Below are 26,495 nucleotides of genomic sequence, written 5' to 3' on the forward strand. Positions count from 1 at the left end.
GAAATGAAAATTTATATTTTTAAAGATATCATAATGAAATTGGGTGTGCATATATATTTCTTCTTCCTGTTTTCAAAAATATACCTAGTTTCAGTACAGGTAAATTAGTTTCCATATCATGGAAAAATAACTCAAGCCTAATTAGGTAATTTTTTACGGCTTATTAAGACTCTTCATTTCTGCATTTTTTGGTTTAGATTAAAATGGACCCGTAGTCAAAGTCCTGCCATCTGGAGCTATGCTAATTATACTGTTTTTGAGATACGTCATCGTATAAAAATGATCAATTACATCCAGGTGCCATAATTATGAAATATAGTTAGGTGACGTTATGGTTCATAAAATCTGTAATGTTTGACTCAGCTGTGATGACCCCCATAATGCGCAGGTCCACACGGGACGGAGAGGCAAAGAGACACCGTATGGCTCAGTTTAAACAAACAGATATATTCAATAATTATACATGATTAAGATTCAGAGGCTGGGGCGTCCGAGCTTACGTGCCGACGACTTCATGGGGGCGATGGAGTGGCTCCGGAGTTGGGCTCGAGCGGTTGCTGGCAGAAGCTGCACGCCGTCGGGCTTCAGCGCTGAAGGCCCTCTTGGCGAACGATGTCGTCCTGAGCGTCCTTCTTCCGTACTGCTTGTCGATTTTTATATCCTCTTCTCCCCACACTCCCTAGGGTGAGGACGCCCACGCCGGAGGGGAAGGAGGGGGGCTAGGGCTTTCACTTGGGCGCACAAACACACCACCGCACTTATGGTCTCGCCCCCCTCACGTGTTGAGTCCGAGGGAAAGAAGGTTGTCTTCGAGGTAGCGCATAGCGTCGGCTGTGGTAAGGCGCGCTCTGGCCCGCTGACAGTTCCCGCGGGTCACCGGCCTCCGTTCTCTATCAAATGACACTCGCCCCTCAAGGCCGGAACGCGAGGTCACTAAAAGGCCAGGAAAGTGGTCCCTTGTCCTGGGATGTGCTCGGGAGGGGCCAGGCCCGCCGAAACGAGGCCGCCCCTGGAACCACCACGGCAATTGGGGAGGATAAAGCCCGTTTCCCTGCGGCGGCGGGTCCGGTTGGGTCCGGTTGGGTCCGGTTGGGCTTAAACCCCTTCGTTCTGGTCGTCACTCTCAAAGAGCATGGCTGGGTAATTGATGATGCCGCTGTCATCTGGGTCTCCGTCTACGCCGCGCCGTCGAACGCGGAACCTCGTAGCACACACAAGGAACGTCACACTCGCTCACCCTCCAGAAGAATGTTCTCCGAACATTTGAGTCCATGCAGCTCCCCTTGTCTTTCTGAATCGCCTCGCACAGTGCGTCCGACAAAACACTTTTCGCTGCACTCAACACCACTGCACAACACCATATGCCTCCGCTGTCATATCTGGAGTCTCCAGGGGCAGCACTGATCTTCTTTTACAGATAAACATGAAACTCAGCACCCAAGCCTCTCCTTTCTAGTCCAAACTGGACGAAATAAATTTACCACAGTTACAAAGGAGCTCCCACTTCTAGCACGATCACGGCACAGACAAAAATATAGATAACGAAAGGAAGTAGGGCAGGTTCTGCATGCGCTCCGCATGCTCTCCTGTGAAGGTGTTACTTAATGACAGAAAGGTTTAACTACCAACTCCGATAACTTAACACATACGCATATAGCAATGTTATGAGCTGCGGCATTACACAATTCTATCCAGTTCACAACTCCGCTCTGTTTACGCCATTAGTCCGACTTAGCTTTCCGATTTCGCAGCGGATATCGGCCTTCATGAGTCATACTAAGTAAGTCTGTGACCCTTTTTCTGCTTTGGGACTCGCGAGGGCTCGTGGCAGGAGCCTCTCCTGGCGTTATCTGCGCGGCAACCTCGCGTGCTTCTTCTTCTAGCAATGCATGAAGTAAATCCGGTGGCATTCCGGCCGTCACCTTTGGCGCCTGCCGAACAAATGCAGGAGAGGGCGTTTCTTGCGAACTATCTGCGCGCTCCGCTTCACTTCTGTCCCCATCAAAATCCGCGCTTTCCCTTTCCTCATTTCGTGAATACTGAACCGGTGCCGACTTGAGGCGATTTGCGTGTATCCTTATCAAGCGCCGGTTCACGTCTCGGACTCTGAAGTTTACCGGAGAAAGCTTCTCGACAACCTCGCAAGGTCCTCTCCACTTCGTCTGGAACTTACGAGCTAGCCCAATCTGCCTTTGGCAGTTTTCAATGTACACGCTGTCCCCCACATCAAACGGCGCGTCTCTAGCACTGCGATCGTGCACCTCCTTCCTGCGCTTCGCCGCTTTCTTTAAGGACTCCTTTGCGATGTCCCTCGCCACTTGCAAGCGCGATTCTAGCTCAACCTTATAGTCGTCCAGTGAAGCGTATGGGACACGACGGGGGCCCTCTGGCACTTCACTAGGCTGGTCCGGGTCTCGGCCGTAGAGAAGAAAGAATGGCGATTCGCCCGTGCTCTCGTGTGCTGCGGAATTGTAGGCAAACATTGCATACGGGAGCCACAAGTCCCAGTCCCGCTGGTCGCGCGAAACAAAATGCGACAGGAACCCGGCCACGGTTTGGTTCAGTCGCTCCACCGCGCCGTTGCAAGCCGGATGGTACGGTGTTGTCTGCTTCTTAGCGATCTTAAGCAGCTCGCAAACTCTCCTCATTAGCTGCGACACGAAGTTCGTTCCCCGATCTGTCAAGAGTTGCCTCGGGGGTCCATGTCGGAGCACGATCTGTTCGACAAATGCTCTTGCAACCGTGTCTGCCTTCTGATCTGGAAGTGCTACCGCTTCCGCGTATTTTGAAAGGTGATCGACAAATACTAAAATGTACTTGTTTCCGGAAGTGGTCGTGGGAAATGGGCCCATTATGTCCATACCTGTCCGCTCGAAGGGAGCCGAAACCTCAGAGAACGGCTGAATTGGAGCTGGTCTTCGTCCCTTGGGTGTTTTTCTTTCGAGACAGGAATGACACTTCGCACAGTAGTCTCTAACATCCTGTCGCATGCCACTCCAAAAGTACAAACGCTCCACACGCCTGCGTGTCTTCGCTACGCCAAAATGACCGGTGCATGGCGCATCGTGAAACGCGCGAAGAACCCTTTCTGTCCACGACCGAGGTATGACGACTCTCTCCCAAGCGGTTTTCTCTGGTCTCCCTTTCCTGGTTGGCCTCGTGCGCCGACACAGGGTGCCGTCTTTGTCAATGAAATAACCTAGCTGTTCGGGGTGAGACGGTGCGCGCTCTAAGCTTTCGATTATTCGCTTCAGGTCAGGATCTTTGCACTGCTCTGTGCGTAATTCGGCGGGGTCGACTACGGGGACAAACTCATCTATAGCTGCCACGGCAGCTGTGCGGCTGAGTGCATCAGCATTCAGATGTGTCTTTCCTGACTTGTGCTCAACTTCAAAGCAGTATTCCTGCAGGTGTAGATTCCATCTAGCGAGTCGCGAGCTAGGGTCCCTGACACTCATCACCCATTTCAGAGGATGGCAGTCTGTGGCTAGCTTGAATTTGCGGCCGTAAAGGTAGCATCTGAAGTGCTTTACTACCCAGACAACGGCGAGGCACTCCCTTTCCGTAGCTCTGTACTTTTGCTCTGTGGGGCTCAGCTGTCGGCTAGCAAAAGCAACGGGATGTTCTTTGCCCTCGATAACCTGAGATAGCACGGCACCAACTGCGAACTTTGACGCATCTGTGGCCATAACGAAGGGCAAATTAAAATCCGGGTGGCGCAACAGCGGTGCACTCATTAGCTTCCTTTTCAGGGCCCCAAAAGCATCCTCCGCGTTTTCGTCCCAGCGAAAGGCGACATTTTTGGCTGTTAAGGCGGTGAGCGGCTTAGCGAGCTTGGCGAACTCCTCTATGTGCCTTCGGTAGTAACCGATCAGGCCGAGAAACTGCCGGACCTGGCAGACGCTAGTCGGGGATGGAAAATCCGAGACACACCTTAGTTTCTCAGGGTCCGGTCGCACGCCGTCAGCTGAAACAACGTGCCCAAGGTATTTCACCTCGTTTTCGAGGAATTGGCACTTAGAGGGCTTCAGCTTGAGACCCGCTCCTCTTAGTCGCACCAAAACGTGCTCAATATCGCGCAAATGGTTCTCAAAACTGTCACTGTATATGATTATGTCATCCATATACACGAAGCACAGCCTCCCCAGAAGACCTGCCAGGATAACATCAGCGGTTCACTGCCAGACAGCAGGGCTGTTGGCCAGACCCATCGGCATTCTTTTCCATTCATAGTGCCCTGAGGGCGTGTTGAATGCCGTTTTCTCGGCATCTGCCGGATCCATTGCAATCTGCCAGAATCCCGCCGCCATGTCCACTACCGTGAAGTACCTGGCAGAGCCCAGCTGAGAAAGCGTCTCCTGTATATTGGGGATGGGGTATGGATCGATGCGAGTTACGGCATTTAGTTTGCGGTAGTCTACTACCAATCGATACGAGCCATCTGGCTTTTCCACCAATAGTGCTGGTGCTCCCCAGGGTGACTTTGAGTGTTCGACAATGCCGTGATCAATCAGGTCCTGCACCTGCCGCTCCATCTCCTCACGTTGGGAGTAAGGAATCCTGTACGCACGCTGGTAAATGGGCGATGAAGTGCCGGTTTCTATCCTGTGCTTTATAACGCCACAGCAGTCCAAATCCAGGTTGGACGCGGCGAATACCTCCGAGTAGTCGTTCAGCAAACCAGCCAGAGCCTCCCTCTCCCTGGATTTTACGTGAGAAAGATCGAACGACACCTTTGGAGCAGCCGAAGGACTAGCATGCTCTACAGTTGCGAGTACCGTATCGGTGGGCTCACGTTTCTCTATCGCAGAGGTGAAGAAAGCCAATGTTTTGTTCTTGGGAAGGCTCAGTGGCTGCTGGCTATAGTTAACCACCCGTAGGGGCACTCTGTGGGCGTCATTAACTGTCACGAGGCACGCGGCTGCCTTCAGGCCATTGCTGAGAGAGTCGACCGGCTCAAGCACTCCCACGGCGCCGCTCTCTACATCTGAAGGCACAAACGCGTACAAAATGTGCTCCGGCCAAGGAAGGACGACCGCCTCATCGACCAGCCTGACGGCAACCCGCGAATATACCTTCTCCAATGATCCCACTGTTTGGCGGGTGTCAATATCGGTAATGCGAATCTCAGCCCCTCTCCTGTTCAAAACCGGAACTTTTGAGCCGCCCGCATTAACCTCTTCCTCAGAGAATGAGACTACTACCTTCCCTTTTCTCAAAAAATCCTGCCCTAATATACCTGACACTCCGTTTGGCAGAGACACCGTGTCCGGGCATACGTAGCAGGTGTGCTCCAATGCAATTCCGCCGAGAGAGAAGTGTAACCGGTAGAGTCCACTTATGCCAAGAGGATCCCCCGTTATGCCTACAAATTTGGTTGCCATACCACCAGACGCTTCCAACACCTCGCGGTCCCCCTTCCTTCGAAGCGTGTTAAAACTGCTCTCCTTAAGCAATGTCACCTTTGACCCCGTATCTATCAACAATTCCATGCAACAACCATTTAACTTGCAACGCACAACAGGGCATGCCTCGTCGGCCACACAAACTACCACCACCTCATCATCCACTGCTCCCTCCCCACGCTCCTCAGGCTGAGGAGGACTATCTAGTTTTTTGTCTCGGTATCTGGAGACTGCTGTAGGCTTGCTTAGGGCGTGTCTCGCCTGCTTCTCTTTGTGGCTCCCCACGGCGCACGTTTTGGCAGAACCTGGCGATGTGTCCGCGACCCTGGCAAGCGAAGCATACGATTTCTTCAAAATCTCGCATACCGCGCCTGTAGCTTTGTGGCGGTCTCCGGTTTCCAGCGAATGGGCGCTGTTGAGCGCGCGCTTCAACCTGGCGTTCCACCTGCTGAGATAGCAGCTGTTCTAAGCGATCTAACCACTCTGTCAAGAGAGCAACCTCAGGGTTGAGCACCGCTCTCTCTATGACGCGTACTCTCGCTGCGGCTGTCGTTAACGCCTCATTTCGTTCCTCATCCAATGCGGCCTCCACGGCTTGGTCGAAATTGCTCGGCTTGCGCGAGAGCACGAACCGGCGCACGGGGTCTTGCAGACCAGCCACGAACAAAGCGGTCATTTCCTCTTTAAGTATATCCTCCGCGTATTTCTTCTTTAGCTGGTCTCCTTCCTCCTCCCTGCTTAACGTATCGCGCGCTAAGCGCTGAAGCCGCGACGCAAACGTTCGCACGTCCTCCCCTACCATCTGTCCGGCGTCACGGAACCTCTGTACCCGCACGTGACGTGGTTCAGTGTCGAAATGCTCAAACGCGAGCTTCTTAAATTCCGCAAATGATTTTGTGGATTTTACATTTCGTCTCGCCAAGCAAAATCATGAGCAGCTCCTGCCATCTTACACTTCGCCATTCCCAGCATTTGAGCATCGGACCATCCCCCCATTTTCCCAATCTCTTCTAGCATGGAAAAGAAATCGCAGATTGGAACCCCTGTCTTATCTCCCGTAAACGTCGGAATGACGCTTCCTAATGCCAGCATGCTTGCTCCGAGCGACGGCTGTGGAGTGGGAGCTCCCTCAGATACAGACATTTTTTTTTTTTTCTCAAGCCCTCCAGTGCCTCAAGCCTCTCAAATGGGGGTAAAAGTCCCACAATCAGTCCCGTGATTCCCTTTTGATTACAATTTTGAAGTCATGAATGTCACAGCATTCAGAGGACATTTGCTTTTGAGACCCCACTTCTGACACCAGTGTGATGACCCACATAATGCGCAGGTCCACACGGGACGGAGAGGCAAAGAGACACCGTATGGCTCAGTTTAAACAAACAGATATATTCAATAATTATACATGATTAAGATTCAGAGGCTGGGGCGTCCGAGCTTACGTGCCGACGACTTCATGGGGGCGATGGAGTGGCTCCGGAGTTGGGCTCGAGCGGTTGCTGGCAGAAGCTGCACGCCGTCGGGCTTCGGCGCTGAAGGCCCTCTTGGCGAACGATGTCGTCCTGAGCGTCCTTCTTCCGTACTGCTTGTCGATTTTTATATCCTCTTCTCCCCACACTCCCTAGGGTGAGGACGCCCACGCCGGAGGGGAAGGAGGGGGGCTAGGGCTTTCACTTGGGCGCACAAACACACCACCGCACTTATGGTCTCGCCCCCCTCACGTGTTGAGTCCGAGGGAAAGAAGGTTGTCTTCGAGGTAGCGCATAGCGTCGGCTGTGGTAAGGCGCGCTCTGGCCCGCTGACAGTTCCCGCGGGTCACCGGCCTCCGTTCTCCATCAAATGACACTCGCCCCTCAAGGCCGGAACGCGAGGTCACTAAAAGGCCGGGAAAGTGGTGCCCGATCATGCTGTTTCACCCTTTTTTAGCAACATCTTTTTTTTGTTAATGACAAAAAACATGTTCTTGAATGTCTCAGAGTGCAGCAAATGCTTAAGTCTGAGCTGACTTCCACATATTACTGAAAGGGGATCATCATTATCGATTTCGAAATCGATAAGCGTACTGTGCACGCCGTTCTATCATGCCGTTAAGATCTTTTGTCTGCTGCATGACCAGTAACTTTTGGACGGTTTACAACAAAAGGAACATGTTCGAAACATCCATATTGTCACAAGTGCTTTAAGTGGCTAGAAATGCCGCAAATTAAGGGGGGCGCGGGTCTTTGGGACCAAAAAATCGCGAAAAAAATCTACTTTTCAATTTGGTCATAGTTGGATAAGTCTCGTTATTTTCCATCTTAATTTCAAGTTTCATGGCTGAACACCGCGTAGTTTACGAGAAATCGACTCGCAAAGATGCAATTTTGACAAGAGAGCTCGCGAAAATAGGTTAGAAAATGCCCGTTTTGCGTCGCGTGTCGCATCAAAAGTGGCCGGCGCAGCTAGGCGACTTTGGACTCGTTTGAAAGAGCAACGCCTCAGCTTTCTTTTCGCCAGAACGAAAGGTCTACTGCGATTGGTCGCTGAGAAAAAGCCAGAAAACAAAATATAAAATTCCGCAATGCTATTGGCTGTTGGACACCACGTGGTGAAATTCAAACGCCTCATTGGCCGGCGCCATCTTTTTTGAAGGCTCCGCGCTCGTCCTGCGACGCCATTTTGAAAAAGACCGCCGTGGATTGAAACTATATCGGAAGTTCGCAGCGCGCATAAGTTTGGGGAAAAAACGTAAAAAAGGCCGCAGAAAGTAAGCGGAAGACACAAGTTCGTGGGCAGTGATGTCAACCAGCAGCGGCGGAGTGCCCGAGCGCCTGAGCGTGAACCGGCGGATGACGCGACCTTGGCAGCCGTTCCGGCGTTCGTTCCGAGCGCGGTGCATATCGCGGCTGCAGAGGATGACGGAGAGCCGGAGGATGGTTTTACTTAAAAGTGATCGGAAGATTGATAAGGGAATGACGAGGCACAGGAGTGCAATTCGGCGGTCGTGATAAGCGCTTGTTTACCAACTTCGGCGTCCGCCTTCGACACGGAGCAAATTGCGGGCTCGGGCGAGATTGGCAGCAGGGGGTCAGATTAGACACATTTCTGCCCAGCGCTGGTCGCGAGGATTGCGAAGCACGCCGATGATAATATCGCCAGTTTGGCTGCAATTTCTGCAACCTAGCGCAAGATGCGGACGCTAGCGAACGAGCTTGTAGGCGCCAACCCTCGATTGCCTGCGGAGCTACTGATGTGGTCATAGATTTGGTGGCGATCGACAGACAGCTTCACTGTACAGTGCGCACCCTCGTAATCATTTTTGCAGCTTGCTAAGCGGCGGCAACGGCAATAATGTGGACTATTCACTATGCGCCTTCTAAACTGTTTGTTTGGGAAAATTAAGCACTGTAATGTGCTTACACAGCTTCAAAATGTTTGATTTCGTTTTTCGCGTTTTTCTGTTTCATTTTCTGCACCACCCTACACACTGCTGACAAGCTTTTCCCGGCTTTGGTTCGCGCGAATTTCACCATTCTTGTTTTATTTGAAAGCTGAATATTTGGACCTTGCAATAAAACCATTAACAGCACTCTTAATAAACTGTGAAAATATTAAACGGCATAAATAATCACTTTTTCCCTTGCCACTTTTATGTCAACTTCAAAACATTGCAACTTTGGTTACACAAGGGCTAGAACACCGAAAGTACCCTTATTGCAAGCATTAATAACAGTAGAATCCATTGGGATAAAAATTATTTGAATCTGAGTAGCCAATTTTTTCAAAAAGTTGTCAGAATAATTTTACCGAGATCCTTGAATTAATAACAAACGACATAATATACACAAAAATGGACACCATATTTGAAATCAGCACACTAAAATACATAATAGCTGAATTCCAATATTAAACAATTTTTCTCTAAGACCCTCTTCCCCCCGTAGGTATTTAAACTGCATGATGCATGGTTGTATATTGTACTGTTGCCAATGGCAAAAAATCAACTACTTCGGGCAAGCACAAAGGGAAAATAATCCATGAGATAGCATAAGGACAGGAGGAAGTCCGGAATTACCTGAGCTCTCAACCGTAGCCAGGCGACCCGTGGGAAAGGAGGACTGCATATGGCGCTCAATGGATGGAAGCCGGAGAGGTCGCGGTAACCTGCCTGGGGAGTCGTTGGCCCGCAGGGGGCACATCCCTCGTATCTAATGTTATTAAAACATTGCGAAGCGCACGTCTGGTACAATCTCGCTGCGGAGCATTGCGAGAGATGTTTCGATCGGGTGAAGCAGATCTTGGAAGGCCCAGCCTGCGCTGTTTCTGGTCATTTTTCCGACGAGCTTTCGCCGAACGGTATCTCCTTGAATTACATTGACAGATTTCAAATAAACCCATGCCCCTCTTCTCTATTCTTTCCGCAAGAAACACAGCTCACTAGGTTCCTGTGTGATGCACACGTGCACAGTGACTTTAGGAGTAGCACAGCAGGCCTGACTGACTGGATTTCTCCAAATGACAAGCACGTGCGTTGATGAAATGACAACTGGAACAACGGGAGTATCAGACATGGCGAACGACTTGGGAATATTAAAAAAAAAACTGTGCTTGAAGGCACAGACACGTGTGCACTTACAAGGAAAAATGGCATGCGTCGGTGCGATGGAAATCATTTCTTACTGCAGTTTCAAAACTTTTCGGGAAAGAGGTTTCTTTTTGTACATCTTCGCAACTACATTCTTGTCTGTTATGTCAAGTGCATGGTTTGTTAGCAACGGTTTGATGAACTTCTTGCATATAATATGTAGTAGTGCTTCCCTGTGGACGCTGTTCTTGTTTTCACAGGTCAGGACAGGCAAAGCCGCGATTTTATTCACACTAGTTGTAGAGCAAGCATTTGTCCAGTGGCCTTTGAAGATGCGTTCGGTCTTTGAGCATGATATCGATGAACTTCTTGAGGCCATGTAACAGTCTTTGGAGTGCTGACGTCGGGTAAAAGAGTCCACCCCTGCCTTGGCGGGCAGTCAAACTGTCTACAGTAGCATTTCCTTGGTTGGAAAGGCAAGCTACAAACTGCAGAGTAATTTGATGTTGTGTTTGGCTGCCAGTTGTTTCCTCTAATTACCTTGAGCCGTCTTTCCCGAAGTTCTAAGTCGGCAGGAATTTCATGGAACGAAACGCCGGGCTTCTTGTTTCGCTGACTGGACATGCGAAACGGAACGCAACAGCAGCGCATTTTTGCTCGCTACTCCCTCCAGCAACTACAGTCATCGACGCATCACTTGGCAAATAGTAACACTAAACACACTACACAAATAATATGAGAAACAGCGCACCAGAAGGCATAGTTTTTGCTGCAACGGCAGTCACAAGAAAATTCTGTGCTGCCTGCGTGTCGTCTGCTATAGGGTCATCTGACAGCGCCGCCATACGGCGGACGCGCGCTCTATGGCGGGCAGAAAAACCCCTGACGCTTCAGGCATGTTCTTCTGAAGGCATACAGCTCAGACCATTTATAACGTAACCGCTTATAATGCGGGAGCGCATTGTATGCGGCTTTTTGTAACAACCGTTTCGCTTCCCATAGAGTTAAATGTATTGGCGTACTGCTAAATACGTGGCAGCGCGTAACCGAAGACTGCATATAGTGCGGTTCCTTAAAAGCCTGGCGGCCCGCACACCAGCGCGGGCCCGTGGGTACCGGCGGGCGCGAGGAGCGTGTTTCCCAGATTGCGCAGGAAGGGGGTAACGGGCGGGGCGGTTGAGCGTTTTCAGCGTGGTTCAATGCAAGGCTGAAGGCAGGAGAGGGTAGAAGAAAAAAAAAAGTCCCAAAGCAGGCGTTTTTCCTCTCACTCTCCGATATGCCTCCATTGGGCACACTGACACTGATTGGACAAACCTGGGAAGCACGTGATCGCACAGCCAGACAAGCATGCTGGAGAGGCGGCTGCAGCCGCCTCTCCAGCATGCTCGGAAAAGTTGACAATGTAGGCAAGTCTACCAGCCTCGGCTGTCTTCAGTTCCGACGGTGTCTGCGCCTCCGAAAGCCAGGAAACGGCAAGCTCTCGAAACCAAGTAGAGTATTGTGAGGCACGTCGAGAGTGGTTTGAAAAAGGCTACAGTGGCAAAAAAGTGCGGTGTCTCCGACGCTACTGTGTCCGTCATTTGGAAGAACAGCGACAAGTTGCGACAACAGCTGCAGGAAGACTCCGCATTGCTTGCAAGGAAGTGGATTCGTGCGTTGAAGTGCGAAGATGTTGCTGCTTTGTTTGCACAGTTTCGCGAGGTCCGGGCCCTGAGCATTCCTGTGAGTGGCTCGATATTGCAAGCCAAGGCCAGGTGCCTTGCAAACATTTTGGGGCATGATGGTTTCAACCTATTGAACGGTTGTATTCAGCATTTCAAGGACCGGCATGAGATAAGCTCGTCATCGTCGCTGACCCCGACGGTGTTGTGTGTGAAGTAGCCGCCACAGACGAAGACATCGTGGCGGCAGTGCGCAGTCGCGATGAGCCTGTATCGAAGGATGAGCCTGACGAAGTGAGTGAAAGTGCAGCACAAGTTTCGTGCAAAGACGCGCTCGACGGTTGCAACAACCTGCGCCTCTACTACGCTCAGAGAAACCTCAGCGAGCAAGCGCTCAAGTGCCTCACTGTTTTTGAAGATGAAGCCATTAGCAATGCAGTTCAGTCGCAGCACCAGACTAAAATAACATCGTTCTTTCATTCATTACAACGCTTCGACAAAAAAGATCAAATAAACTTCTTTGTTGCCTGTGATTGCAGTGTTGTGGGTCTGATGCGTTGTCAGGTGCACTTTGAAGGGTAGGCTGGCCATTCTGGAAATGCGAATGCATGGAAAAGCTACGTTTTGGTTACAGGACAGTACCATTTATTATGCAAATTTTCCTGACTGCCGCGGTATGTGTTATAAGCGGTCTATGCTGTATAAATTTTCTATGCTGTAACAAACTTCAAGAAAGCCCGGTATGACACCAAAACATGATAGGAGTCTGCAGTCGCTTTTAGGTTTTACTGAAAGGAATGGTTGATGTAGTGACATTCTCCAAATATTTTTCGCAGCCTGACATTTTTCTGCACAGAATGTTATAGCCACACTTGCATAGTGCACTCGTTGTCACGCCAAATTACTGTGTGAATCCATTCTGGTCCCTTGCAAGTGTGGCTTGCAAATGCCAGAGGGCAAAGCTTCCCTTGATACTCCTGGAGCAAAACTGCTTTGATGCTGTACTAACTTGCATCCATTTGCATGGTGAAGGGCAGGGTGAGGTCGGGGAGCCGCAGACTTGCGGTATCGTTGACAGCCATTGACGGAGCCCGAAATAATCCCCGCTCTGTGTCAACCAGTAGGCTCCTTTCTGGAGGAGCTGGCAGAGGGGCCCTGCCAAGTGGCTTGGTATGAGGTGATGGTAGAAGCCCACCATGCCCAAAAACCGCTGCAAGCTCTTGATGTCTGTTGGTGGCGGGAGCTGCAGTATGTCCTGGAGTTTCTCCTCGTCTGGCCGGACTGTGCCTTGCTCAACAATGAAACCAAGTAGGATGATCCTGCTGGAAACCAACCGAATCTTTTGAGGAGTGATGGTGATGCCTGCATTCTGCATTCCTTGCAAACAGTGATTAGGTGGATGAATGGTCATCTAGCGTTTTCGAGAACACTTTCACGTCATCCATATAAGCCATCGCATAGTTGAATTTAGCGTCCCAATATCCGTTACACTCTGAAAGGTTGTAGTTGAACTGCAGAAACCAAAAGACAGTCGCACAAATTCCAACAGTCCCTGATAGCAAGTGAATGCAGTCTTCTCAATGTCACATTGGGCTGTCGGGATTTGGAGAAAACCCTTTCTACAGTCAAGAGTAATGAAAACCTTTGCTGACCCCAGTGAGTACATAACCCCTTTGATCGATGGAAAAAGGTATGAGTCTCGAACTGTTACAGAATTCAACCGCTGATAGTCGACACATAATCGTTCCATGCCATGTTTTTTAGCTGCTAGAATAATGGATCCAGAAGTGCCCGCATGAGGACGCTCAGATGCCTCGGGATGAAGCAGATTGGATGGGTACCACTGGTGTTGATCCTGTGAGTCAGCACGTTAACGTTTCCAGGAGCCTCCATGAACATTGTGGCGAAACGCTGAAGTGCCTCCTCGATTCTGGACCTTTTCGCAGGTGAACCTGTGTAAAACTGCAAAACAGTGAAAATGCTACCTCTTGGCGCAGTTACCGGGAAAAGGTTTCGGACAATCAGATCTGCTTCATTCATGCCATGCCAATAAGTGCCTGAATGGTGAAACCACGATTCCTACCTTAGATATGAAGTTACGGTCCAAGATCATGGGCAGGAAAGTCTGCCAAGGTGTAACAAGCGTTGGCTTGGCTTTCTCAAATAGATGGTAGCCGTTAGACTGCGGACGTTGCTTTGGATAGGCTGCACGCGTTGCGGATGCTACTTGAGCAGACACCATGCGAAGATTTGTATTCATGCTTTGCAACTGTAGGTGTTTCGTCTTGCAAGCGTTTTGGGGGAAATCACCGAAAACGGAAAGAGTAGAGCCCTGTTATTTAGTAAGACTTCTTGACGGGCTAGTTGGTACATATTCATTTCTGGAGGCTGTGCGCTAAAAAAGGACGTTCACAGGAAAAAGGAGACCACAGGAAAGAAGCGCAAAGAGAGCCCATGTCTGAAAGAGCGGGCGCTTCCATTCCAGCCATTATGACCTTAACCAATGGCACATTATCATGGCGGGCAATATAGAGACGGAAAATTGATGGCAAATTGCTCACGGCTTTTACTCGGAAGTCATGGGGCCATACTTAAGGCAGGGAAGACTTTTAAAAACAGGCCGCCACTATTGATGCGGGCGGTGATTCGGGCAGGAGGAGCCATCTCTTTACCCGTCTCTGCATGCGCCGCTTTGGAAGAAGTTGCCCATGGCTTTGCTCTATGGCAGCAGGATGATGTGATGACCAAAATACCAAGCTCATTGCCAACCTTGTCGGGCCTACCACCTCGTGGCTCTGGTGCGCTGCCGGAGGAGACTAATTTGTTGGGGTTACCACCTCATGGCTTCGGTATGCTGCCGATAGAGGCCACCAGTCAATGCCTTCAATACGCTGCCGAAGAAAGCCGACCCGTTGAACGTACCGCTCTGTGGCTTTGGTACGCTGCTGAAAGGAGGCAGACTCGTTGGGCCTACCACTCCATGGCTTCATTACGCTTGAGATGGAGGCCGACTCATTGGCCCTACCACTTCGTGGCTTTGGTACGCTGTTGAAAGGAGGCAGACTCGTTGGGCCTACCACTCCATGGCTTCGGTACTTGCCGGAGAAGACTGACTTAATGGGCTTACCACCAATGGGCTTACCAATGGGCTTCGGTATGCTGACGGAGGAGACTGACTTGTTTGGCTTACCATTCTGTGGCTTTGGTACACTGCCGAAGGAGGCTGAAATTTGATCGGACTAGCCCAGACATCAATCTAAGCATTTTTCTTATAGAATATGTTAGCTCCTGCCACATTTCCCTTAAATGCACCTCCACAGTTTCTGCATGTAGGGATAGCTGGCCTTTCACTGCTGACTGCGAGGCACTGGAAATTGACTTAGTGCCTGTTAAACACAAAGGAAGCGAGCTTGGTAGGCTAATACCAATTCGCGACACACGTGGGGCGAACCAGTGCTCGAGTAAAAATTCACATTGGGCACTAAATGAAGCCTCGCCTTCTGGTGAACGGGGTCCACAAGCCATGGTCTCTCCTGATGAGTGACACACCCGCAGTCAGCATAAAAAACCGAACCAGACCAATGGGCACAACAAGAAATGTAGCGGCGGAGAAGAGCATTTGGTCTACGCTCTTGAGAGCGCAATGCTTGGACTACAACAAAATGGGTGCAGTGACCTCAGCACAGCAAAACACACTTAGGTGAGAATGGGATGAAGCGGCACAGATATAGGGGTGGCTGGAAGTGGTACAAGGAACCAGGCTGCTTGTGTGGCAGTCAGTTGCACCTATTTCATCTTCGGTGATGCCAGTTCCATCTTCTGTCTTCCTGGTAAAGTGCCTGTCTCTGTGCATCACAACGGCTCGAGGTGTCTGCTGATAGTAGGACTGTGCGCTTTTGTAGGGCTTCCTCCCCACGCGCTGCGTTCTCTGCCCTTATCAAGTCATTGCACAGCGATCACATGCCACATCTTGCGAGCAGCAGTTCTCTCCTGTGTGCAGCCGTATGCACCTAGGTGACTGGAAGGCATACACTGCATAAAGAATTTAAAAGCATGATGCAACACACCACACGAAAATCCATGAAGCTATATTCATGCCATACTTTCTGCAAGCAGGACAGTGAGTTCAAACAACACTTTTGAGAAAACTGGCATTTTCACGGAGATTGCCAGTTTTTGCTGCCTACTGTCACAAACACATTTTTTAAAGTCCTTCTGGGTTGTTTTCAGGGAAAATTTTCCAGGAGGTGATTAAAAAGGTCCTATATACCAAGTTTGATTTATTTTTTCAAGATGTTCACGATTTGATCCCTGTGTGCCCCTCTTAAGCAGAAGCCATGCAAGAATGTTTCAAGATATACAACACTGTCGTGGCGCAGTGCTGAGCACTGCACAGGTCTAAGAGCAGTTGGGGACCAGATGCTGTTAGTACATTCTGTGTAATTAGCACACTGCAACAAGACGGGGCGACAATAAACAAATTGGTTTCAACCACCTGGGTGGCATGAACAGCTGGCATTAGGCACTTCATCTGCTGTGACAGTATGTGTAAACCAGCTCGCATGCATTGTGATGTACATTGATGTACATCACTTTTGACCTGGGGACGTTGTCTGACTGAAAAACTATTTGCACTAAAGGTTTGACATGTTGGGAAAATTGCAGTTGGTCTGATTGGTTTGGAAAAAAAAAAAGCCTTCAATGTGCAACAGGCACGACACAGTAGTGAAATGGCTTAGCGCACACAACCTGCGGTGCATTGGTTGTCGGTAAAAATGCCAGTAACTTGACAAGTCTGGGTTATTTTTCTGGTCTTGCAACCCAAACTGCTAGGAGCCATGCGTGTGTATTTTTTAAAGTGCTTCTTTAGGACAGAACATAGTGATAAAATGGCACTTGGCTCATGATACACTTGCCTGCAAAAATGCAGCACTGAATGGGCCTTCCTTTCTTTAACTTTCAGTCTGCGGCTATTTCGTGAAACTGCACGACGAGCGTGGTGTTCTATCCTTTGATTAGTTTTTTTTTTCTCGCTTTCCCACCAAGCAACCTCATTATTCTTCTTGTTTCACTTCACTGTCATCTACTAAAGCCTGCCAAGAGAAAAAATACTTTTTTGTAGTCATTTTGCATGAAATATGTTCGATCCATTATGTTGCTTGTGTAATGTGCATACACAAGGAGATATTCACCACCGGTGCTGCTGGTTGCACTGGACCCGGCTTAAAAACAATGACCATGCAGCAAAATTCACGTCCATACCCACTGCAGTGCTTGCAGTATATCCTGAGATGTGATGGCTAGCTACGGTCCATGGAACACTGCCCTCTGTTGCAGTGTCGGGAGGAAGCTGCCCGCACTCTGGGCCTGCTGTGCCTGGGACAGCCGGACTTTCCGCACGTGCACCAGGTGCTCACAGGGCTGCTCGAGTCGGGTCTCATTGAGGTGGGTGTGAAAGAACGAAACTGCAAAATTGATAATGTCTTTATTTGTGTGGTAGGGTACACGATCGACACTGGAGGCCAGCACTAGAAGCTGTCACAAACGACAGCTTGACAGAACCGCAGGCCCCCATGCACTTGGAAACGGTACAGCGGCAATGCTTATAGGCAAAAAAAAAAAGATACAATACACAGTACAGCTCACAGTACACCCTGATAAATAAATTCCATTTTTCTAGACAGAATTCGACGTGAAATTTTGCGATATACGGCATAAATTAATAGAGAGAACATATAATAGAACATACAGCCTGATGGACAGAACATAAAATTATCTTGATTTAAGGGATGAAACAATGACAAATCAAATTTTATCAACTAATAAGAACAAAAATGCATATGCAGTTATAGTCTAGTAAGGCAAGAAAAGACAGTCATATCCATTTTGAAACAGCGCAACAAAGACGGGACGTGGAAACTGAGGTGTAAAGACAAACAAACATTTGTCTTTACACCTCAGTTTCCACGTCTCGTCTTTGTTGCGCTGTTTCAAAATGGATACGTACCAACTTGCCCAAATTTCTGCTTTACTCAAGACAGTCATAATTACAGTTTACTTGTCTGGGGGAAATAGCATGGATACAATACAATCGAAAACCGGTAGGTTAACATGGTCACTTGGGGTAAGGGGAAATGATTCAATTGAAAAGTATATAGGTGTAGAAACAAACTCAAGTATTAAGAAAAAGAAAAAAGAAGTGGAATTTCGGATTGTCAGTGACACTCAAGCATGATCATTTGGACATGCAATATTTTCTGATTTATTTAAATGTATATATTTCTAACTGTACATTTTCTCTGTTCAGTTTATTTAATAACCTCGGCAACTGATTTAGCAGTGTTTCATGACCATAAGTTGTGCGGTATGTTTTGACATTCCAGTACTCGCTGTAACGGGTGACGTGACTCGGGGTGTTGTTTCATAGGTTCGCTAACTGTTTTAAAAATGTACCACCATTCTTTACTTCCAGTTTATAAAGCTTACTCAGTCGGTAGTCATACATTGTCATAATAGGCATCACATTGTATTTTAAAAATAGCTCATGGGTGTGAAAACGACTGTGTACATTTTCTTTGAAGGTATTGGTGAGCGCTATAAGAATACGGAAAGGGATGAACACACAGGACAAAACGCTTTCTAACAACTGTTTATTCTCTGAAGAAACATGACTATACACACATATTAATGTCAAATCATACACAGAATAGGGAAGAGTGCACGATGCATTTCCAACTAGCCCCAGCTGTAGCTCTTTTGGTACATTTTTCTTTGTTGTAGACGCCCAGACTAACTGATAGTAGTTTAACCTTGAGGAGAACAGAGTGTTATAGATGGCCAGCATAACCTTTCGGGGCAGAATACTGCGGTTGCGATATATGAGGCCTATAACTTGAGAGAGTTTTTTGCTAGATGGTTGATATGATAATCCCAGGATAAAGTTTCATGAAAATTAACTTCAAATATTTTAAAAGTAGAAACAATTTCAATCGGGATAGAGTTTAAGGCTATATTTCTGTTTACTGCTATATTTCTCCCTTTAGACCTGAACAAAATGCATTTAGTTTTGGACACATTGACCGTCAGGCAGTTTTTCTGAGCCCATTCCTCTAAAGCAAGCAGTGTAGATTGTGCGGAGTCAAATAATCCTTGAATATCTTTTCCTGCGAAAAAAATGCTCGTGTTGTCGGCATATATAATAAACTTTGCAGTGGGGGAAATGTTTGTAATATCATTTTTGTACATGTTGAGGAATAATGGACCCAAAATACTGCCCTGCGGTACACCACTACACATTTCTTGTTGTTCAGAGACCGAGTCAGCTATTTTAACTATTTGTTTTCAATGTTCCAAGTAAGATTGTATTAAACGTGTGGCTTTGCTACGAAAACCATACTGCTGACATTTTAGAATTAATATTTTATGATTTATGAGGTCGAACGCCTTGGCAAAGGCCAGAAAAATTCCAAGTATCAAATTACCTTGCTCGAAATGTGTTAATATATGTTCCTTTAGTGTCAGAAGAGCAAATTCTGTACTTAAACCTCGCCGAAAGCTATACTGAGAGTTAGTTATTATCTTATGTTTTTCTTCAAATTTGCTAAAGCGGCTCAATGTCACTTTCTCGAAAGCTTTAGATAGAATAGGTAAGATAGAGATAGGGCGATAATTGTTCATGTTATTCCTGTTGCCCTTTTTATGAACTAGAGTTACCCGTGCAAGCTGCATTTTGTGGGGAAAGACACCTTAACTAAGACCAAGGTTGAAGATATGTGTTATAACTGAGGCAAGGCAATCAGCAACATATTTAAGAGGTTTCGTTTTAACACCATTGACATCTCTGGCATTACTGTTGTTTACGCTCGTTATAACTGTAAACACTTCAGCCTTGCTTGTTGGGTGCAGGTAAATTGTGTCTCTGTTCCATCGAATGTTTTCCAGATTGTTGTGAACGGTACCTTGCACCTTAAGATTGACGAAATATTTGTTAAAGGCATCTGTAAGTGGTCTACATTGAGTTTCTGGATCACATTCGGTGGTGCCTTATAATTCAATGGTGAAGCTCATCACTTCCATGTAACATCTGTGGATCCTGGTTTAAATTCCAGAATATTTGCAAAATGTTCACGACGTGCTATTGCTAAGTCCTTGTTCAGGCGATTTTGATAGACTTTAAAATCTATTGACCCCTCTAAAATTGCCCCCTCAGGCTTCCACGCATTGGCTGAAGCAGCACGAGACACTAAGTGCGGTATGTCGTGCACCAACAAGTGGGCAAGACAACTTGTTGCAGTAGGTTTCTCTTGTTCGCTTTCGATACCAGTTGCTGCGACCAACCCTGCTGTAGAAATTGAAACAGATGCTTCAAAGTCTGGGTAAGACAATGAGGCCGGCTGTTGTATGTGACCTCCATAAATTCTCGTGCAGCCGCGGCAAAGAACCGCGATTAGTCCGTTTTCTTTCAGTTCCAAACAAGCTTCGGAAGCTATGTCCATGCATCCGGTTGATAGTAAACATGGCTGCCCAAAGAAGTATGACATGTCCATTGTGAGCTATTCTACTGGAGTGGTCATGCAGGAATAATGTACTGGCTAAACAAGACGCTGTGTCAATGACCGTCTGAGAGAGGATGCTCAAAAATTAAAGCAGGAGCATTATAAACGTGCACATTTTGGTGAGCACATTAGTGGATGTGGATGCAGCGCCTGACTTGAAGTAAAGATTCTGGGCAAAAATGTGACAAAACGGTTTAGGTGACTTGGGAAGCTTTTTTCTACTGTGGTGTTCTCACAATAGCTTGTCGCTCTTCTGCACATCACCCATACTTCTCGAAACCTTGGTAAGGGTAAGAAGCTCGGTATGGTAAGGGTGAAAACATCAAGCGATGCAAATGACATGCTGAGCATTGCAAATCACAGTGAAGGCAGTGAATCGTTAAGTTATTGACCCCTCTGATTATTATTTTCACTGGTCGCGAACCAGTTTTTGGGCGCACATGGAGTTGGAGCTAATAGGCATCGGAGCAAACAAGCATGCCAGCCACATATCTCTCCTCCACGTCTCTTTCAATTCTCGAGGTCTCAGCGAAGGCCACGGCGAAAATGTGGTAAAGGATAAAACAAAGTGCAAGACATTGCCAGTAGAGGTGTGTGAATATGAAATTTTTTGTTGCGAGTCTAACTGAAAATTTTGGAATAATTTCAAGTAATGGTACAGGTATTTCAAACTGAAGACAAACGCTTTTGCACAAAACACGGCTGTGAAAATGAACAGATATTGCAAACAAATTTTGTTTTTGACCATCATCAGCATACCATATTTACACGATTGTAAGTCAGCCTATTTTTCAAAATGTGAAAATCCAAGGGGGGGGGGGGGGGGGGGGGGGGGTTGACTTAAAATCGAAATCAAAGCATCGCACCATAAATAAAGGCGAGACAAACGAGATGTCAGGCACACTACAGCGTGGTTACATTTTTGCTATGTGGCTCCGTTGCATCGCTCTTGGTGCTGGCCTTGAGCAGCCGCTATGTCAACGCGCAGAACTGGCATCCCCACCCTGCGCGCAGCGGCCGATGGTGGCTGTCGATAAGCAGCAAATCGGCACTGGCCCACGTGGCCTCAGACTGTGGTTGCTGATTGGCGGTGGTGGCCCGATAACGCATTTGCGTTCTACTCTTAATAGGCATCGTCCAAGCTTTAAGGTGAAAGCCTTTAATGGCTCATACATGTGGCCATGACCTTGTCCGGTCTCAGGTCATGCTGCATCGATGACTCGATAAGGAAAAAATCCTAGTACACGGCGGGATTCGAACCACTATCCTTCCGTTCCGCAGCCGAGCGTGCTAACGATTGCGCTACTTCCTGTGAACGCATATGTAGTTCTTGTCTAGCATAAAAACGCTGGAGAGCGTTTTGCGAAAAGGCATCGAATCTGACGGATGCCTCCCAAACGCCCTCCAATGTCTCCAGCATTTAAGATTCACAAAAAATTGTGTACATAATCAACATCTTAGTCACACGTCAGTGACAAAAGCAGCAACACCGCGCTAAAGGCTATCGCCTCACTGCACTTTAGGTGAACAAAGTGCCCCCCTGAATTTTTTTTGTTTACTTTCAACTGTGCACTCGGTGCTCGCTGCTATCTAATTGCGGCGGCACCGTCACTCAGAACTGCCACTCAGAAGCGCAGCGGCGCCGGGGAGTGTCGGTAGCCGACGGAAGAGCTGACGCCGCTCGCGCGTAGTTTCTCTTTGGCTCTGACCATGGTGGAAGAAGAGGTGATCCGACGGCGGCGCGAGGCGTGGCGAGTTGGTGTGAATTTTACGCACGGCGCGGGCACAGGGGCAGCACCATTACTGGAGGCCTTTCTGGTCGCGCGTTTTGCTGGTGTTTCTATGGGGGTGCTTGGCAGAAGGGCTTTATTTCGATGCATATATGATGTTCGCCTCTTTGAAACGACTCTTCTTGGTTGATGGGACGTCCCTTTATATCTGTGCCAACGTTCTAGACTATAAGTCAACTTAAGGCTTGTGGTGTTGACATGGGGAGATAAGTACGTTCTCCCCACTCAATCGCGGCTGACACGATTCAAAGCCGCCCGAACCCCACCCCGTGATCGCGTACGCTACCGAGCGCTCGCCGACCACGGCGGGGCCTTGCTCTGGGGGAACAAAGGAACGACACATTGGCTGACACAAACAGGCATTTATTGCTACAGAAACAATAACGCCAGCTAGCAACAAGGTACGCTAATGAATCAAGGACGTCCGACTCACCAGCAAGGTTCCGAGCGAATGTTCGCCCGCGCTAGGGCAAGGGATATAAACTCCGCAGGCCGGACGGGACGAGTACGGGAGCCTGTCTCCCCGTCGCTTCTTCGCCCCGTCGGCGAAGAGCGGAGCACCGAGCGACGCGTCCGATCGCGGCGCTTATCCCGGCCGAAGAGAGCCCATCTCCCGCGGGCAGGCTTCAGCAGCCTCCCCCGCAGCGACGCTGGCGCCCTCTCTTGCCAGTTAATGTAACTGGCAAGGGAACGCGCTCATCCTCGGGGTACGACTGCTGCTGCACGGTGCCTCGCGGGAAAGCAAACTCAGGGGGCTGCAGGGCAGGTCCCCACATCCCCCCAACCTTAAATAGACCCACGCGCCTGAAAGTACATGCTATGGAGGAGTCTCCTGGTCTTCATGTCTTTGAGGCACGTCTTGCAGCGGAGGTCACGCCGACAGCGTCCACGCAGACTTCCGCGGTATTCCGAAGGCGGCGTGACGGTCTCCGCTGGGATGACTCGTATGGCCCGCGGACTACCGTGTCCGCAGGCCCGCGAATCGAAGGCCGGTGGGAAAACTGCAGGCCAGGATCCTGCAGTAGTCGCCAGGGCAGCAGCAGCCGGAGGTGACTGCTGACTGGTCTCGCCACAGCTGCCCCGGATGGATGCGGCGAACAGGATACAGGCCGCTCCGTCGCAGCAGGTGGCAGCGAGACGATGTGCACCGGTCAGCAAGCCTGGGTGGCTCCACCGGATCTGCAAAATTGTCGAAACGCTCTCGGCGTGCCTTTAACGTAGGTCACGGGAGGGGAAACGGCATCCGCAAGGGCCTCGTGGCACAATGCCTAACTCGCTAGCAAAACGTGTCGGCGGCTGTTCAAACGCAAAGTTCGAGTGAACAAAGCCCTTTCTTGAGTTGAACGAGACTGCTCAGTTCGTGCGAGGTTACAAAAAAGCGGACGGGCAGCAAAGTGCGCCCCCTCTCAACGTCACGGTCCGGTGGCCATGTGTCTTTTAATGTGGTGCAGGCAGCTCCGAAAAGCCTCAGGCCTAACGACCACTCCTACAACGACCGTGACCACACCAAAGACCCGAAACGGGTTTTGTGCGCGCAGCCGCGAGGAGACATCAGCTTTGTGGGGTGGTCCTACCCCGCTCACTGCACAAAGCAGCTTAAGAGCGGTCGGCGCCCACCGTATCGGACGGTGTCGGAGCGCCCGGTGCCGAGCTGCAATACCAGCGAGCTCGTAGCGGCACCCGTGGCCCCAGGCCACCCGGCTCCCGGAGCCGCGACTCCCAGAGTCGAAAAAGAGATAGTAGAGAAAATATATACAGAAACTCGGACCACCCACGCGGCTTCCGTACTCACTCGCTTCGGGCTCGGCGACTCCGCGGGCGCTAGGCCTCGAACTCCCTCGATGCGGACCAAGTCATTCTCACGAAGAAACTCCAGGGAAAAAAAAATGTGCTGAGCATGTCGAAAAGTTCAAACATGCTGCAGCGCAATACGCCTCGCACTCAAGAAAGCATGCCGCAGGTCCTAGCGATCAAAATTCACTCTAGGCCTAGCACTTGTCAAGTCCGGACAAAGAGCGTTCCTCGAACCGAACCGACAGTCGTCCAATGTTCCAAGAGCAGGCCCCACGTTGGGCGCCAGATGTGGGGTTGACATGGGGAGATAAGTACGTTCTCCCCACTCAATCGCGGCTGACACGATTCAAAGCCGCCCGAACCCCACCCCGTGATCGCGTACGCTACCGAGCGCTCGCCGACCACGGCGGGCCTTGCTCTGGGGGAACAAAGGAACGACACATTGGCTGACACAAACAGGCATTTATTGCTACAGAAACAATAACGCCAGCTAGCAACAAGGTACGCTAATGAATCAAGGACGTCCGACTCACCAGCAAGGTTCCGAGCGAATGTTCGCCCGCGCTAGGGCAAGGGATATAAACTCCGCAGGCCGGACGGGACGAGTACGGGAGCCTGTCTCCCCGTCGCTTCTTCGCCCCGTCGGCGAAGAGCGGAGCACCGAGCGACGCGTCCGATCGCGGCGCTTATCCCGGCCGAAGAGAGCCCATCTCCCGCGGGCAGGCTTCAGCAGCCTCCCCCGCAGCGACGCTGGCGCCCTCTCTTGCCAGTTAATGTAACTGGCAAGGGAACGCGCTCATCCTCGGGGTACGACTGCTGCTGCACGGTGCCTCGCGGGAAAGCAAACTCAGGGGGCTGCAGGGCAGGTCCCCACAGGCTGCATGAGTGACCGCTTAGTTGACGGCGCCAGTAGCTGTCTGCTCAGCGCAAGGCAGCATTAGAGTGCAAATTTGAGGTTTACTAGAAACCTGGGTCATGTAAAGGTATTTACTGAACACAATCAAGTGAGCGCTATGTAGCATGCATTGAGTGCGAGAGCAGACGCACTTACACAACTGCCAACATATATGCAAGCTGTGCTTTGCTCAAGCCTGTCACGTGTCCCGCGTGGCGGCAAAATTTGAACGGTGTTATAATGGATTTCTGAATCATATACGGCATGTAATGACAAGAGGAAACTTTGTAGTCACTTTTTCTTATTTTATTATTGTAAGAAAAGTAACCTCAAGCATTATAAGCAGGTCGCTGATCTGATTTAAGGAAACCGGCATGCATCTGCTTCACTGCCGAAAATAAAAATTCAAATACAGAAAAGCTAGAAGTACAACACAGAAACACAACCAGCACTGGATGTCTTTGTTCCCTTTGGCAGAGGCACTTGTACACACTGTGGCGATATAGCTTGGGCGTATCAACTATCAATCAGCGTATGCCGTTGGTTCTACCAAAGTTGCTCTGCAGCTGTTCCGTTTCACGTTGCCTCACGCTGCCAGACAGTTGAAGACCCGTAGGAACTGCGGAAGACGCACCCTCATTCGATAAGTTGACGGCGGGCTGTTTTCGCCAAGGTCGCCTTTACATTTGACGTCTTAGCTGCCAGAACAGTGTTTGCTGCTTACACGAGCTTCGCGAGATTTTTCAAGTAGCGCGACTTGCTACGGAACTGTTGCATCCCCACTGCAACATAGTTGTTTAGAAGATGCGCAGTCAAATCTACTTTGTGCGCAGTGCATGGAAATGAAATGCGATGCTTATCAAGCATTTCGTCGATGGTAAGGTTGTAAGCATCAGGCATTGCAGCATCTTTTCGGAAAACTGCTTCGCGACACTTTTCTTCCTCTTCACAGGCTTTGACAGGTAACTGGGACAATTCAGAAAGATGGTTGGAACTGCATCCGATGAAAGAATAGCACGACAAGTTGCGCTACCCAACACGAGAGTACCGTGTTCTTGCTGACGCAACTGCTGTGTGAATTGGAGAACACGATCACTGCGGGGAATGGCTCTTCGCCATGCATCTAGGTGAGCTTCGTCTTTGAGAGCGCTGAAGAGCGATACCTACTCCTTGCAAAATGCGTAGCCGCTCCTGCAGCCACGTACAAAAAACACCTAGTGCATAATAATGCACTTCATGCCAAATGTATAGAAGGTACAAGCAAGCAGATCAGAGCACGTCTTCTGCAGTCGCAGTCAAAAGGAATGCGCTAGACGGTTTCGCACATTGATCGTCGTACACCTGTCAGCTTAGCTGCCGATAACCCAATGATGTCATGAAACGGCTCTTTAATTGGCTGGCTCGAAGAAACATTTCGCTACAAGCGCCTCCGGTGTCAAGCTCTGCTGTCTGAAATGGCGGTATTTGTGCAGCGACTGGTATGAAAGCCTCTACCTGCTTAGAATTAGGCGTATAAATAACGAACACAGGTATATTTTAAAGTTTGGGGCTAATAATACCGGTTAAGGGCAAAAATGTTCTGCATGTATGCCGCTGTTCCATAGTAATGCCAGCAGAAGCGGCGGCGGAGAGCTAAGTCCGCTGAACACGTGCTGCCCCTAGTGGCGGTGCTCCCTTCCAGTCACAAAATTCAGGGGGGCACTTAGTTGACCTAAAGTGCGGTCAGGCGAAAGTCTTGAGCGCCGTGTTGCTGCTTATGTTACTGATGTGTGGCTAAGATGTTAATTAAATACAAAATTGTTTGTGAATCTTAAATGCTGGAGACACTGGAGGG

General features: G+C 49.3%; 1 protein-coding gene across 1 annotated transcript in view; it reads left to right on the forward strand.

Moving 5' to 3' along the window:
- Positions 1-26,495, forward strand: part of LOC144124506 (proteasome adapter and scaffold protein ECM29) — a 409,805-nt gene that overhangs the window by 135,233 nt on the left and 248,077 nt on the right. The window contains 1 exon segment of the mRNA XM_077657223.1: positions 16,965-17,072. Coding sequence (XP_077513349.1) covers positions 16,965-17,072 — 108 coding nt within the window.

Source organism: Amblyomma americanum, chromosome 3 (genome assembly GCF_052857255.1).
Source record: "Amblyomma americanum isolate KBUSLIRL-KWMA chromosome 3, ASM5285725v1, whole genome shotgun sequence".
NCBI classification, from domain to species: Eukaryota; Metazoa; Arthropoda; class Arachnida; order Ixodida; family Ixodidae; genus Amblyomma; species Amblyomma americanum.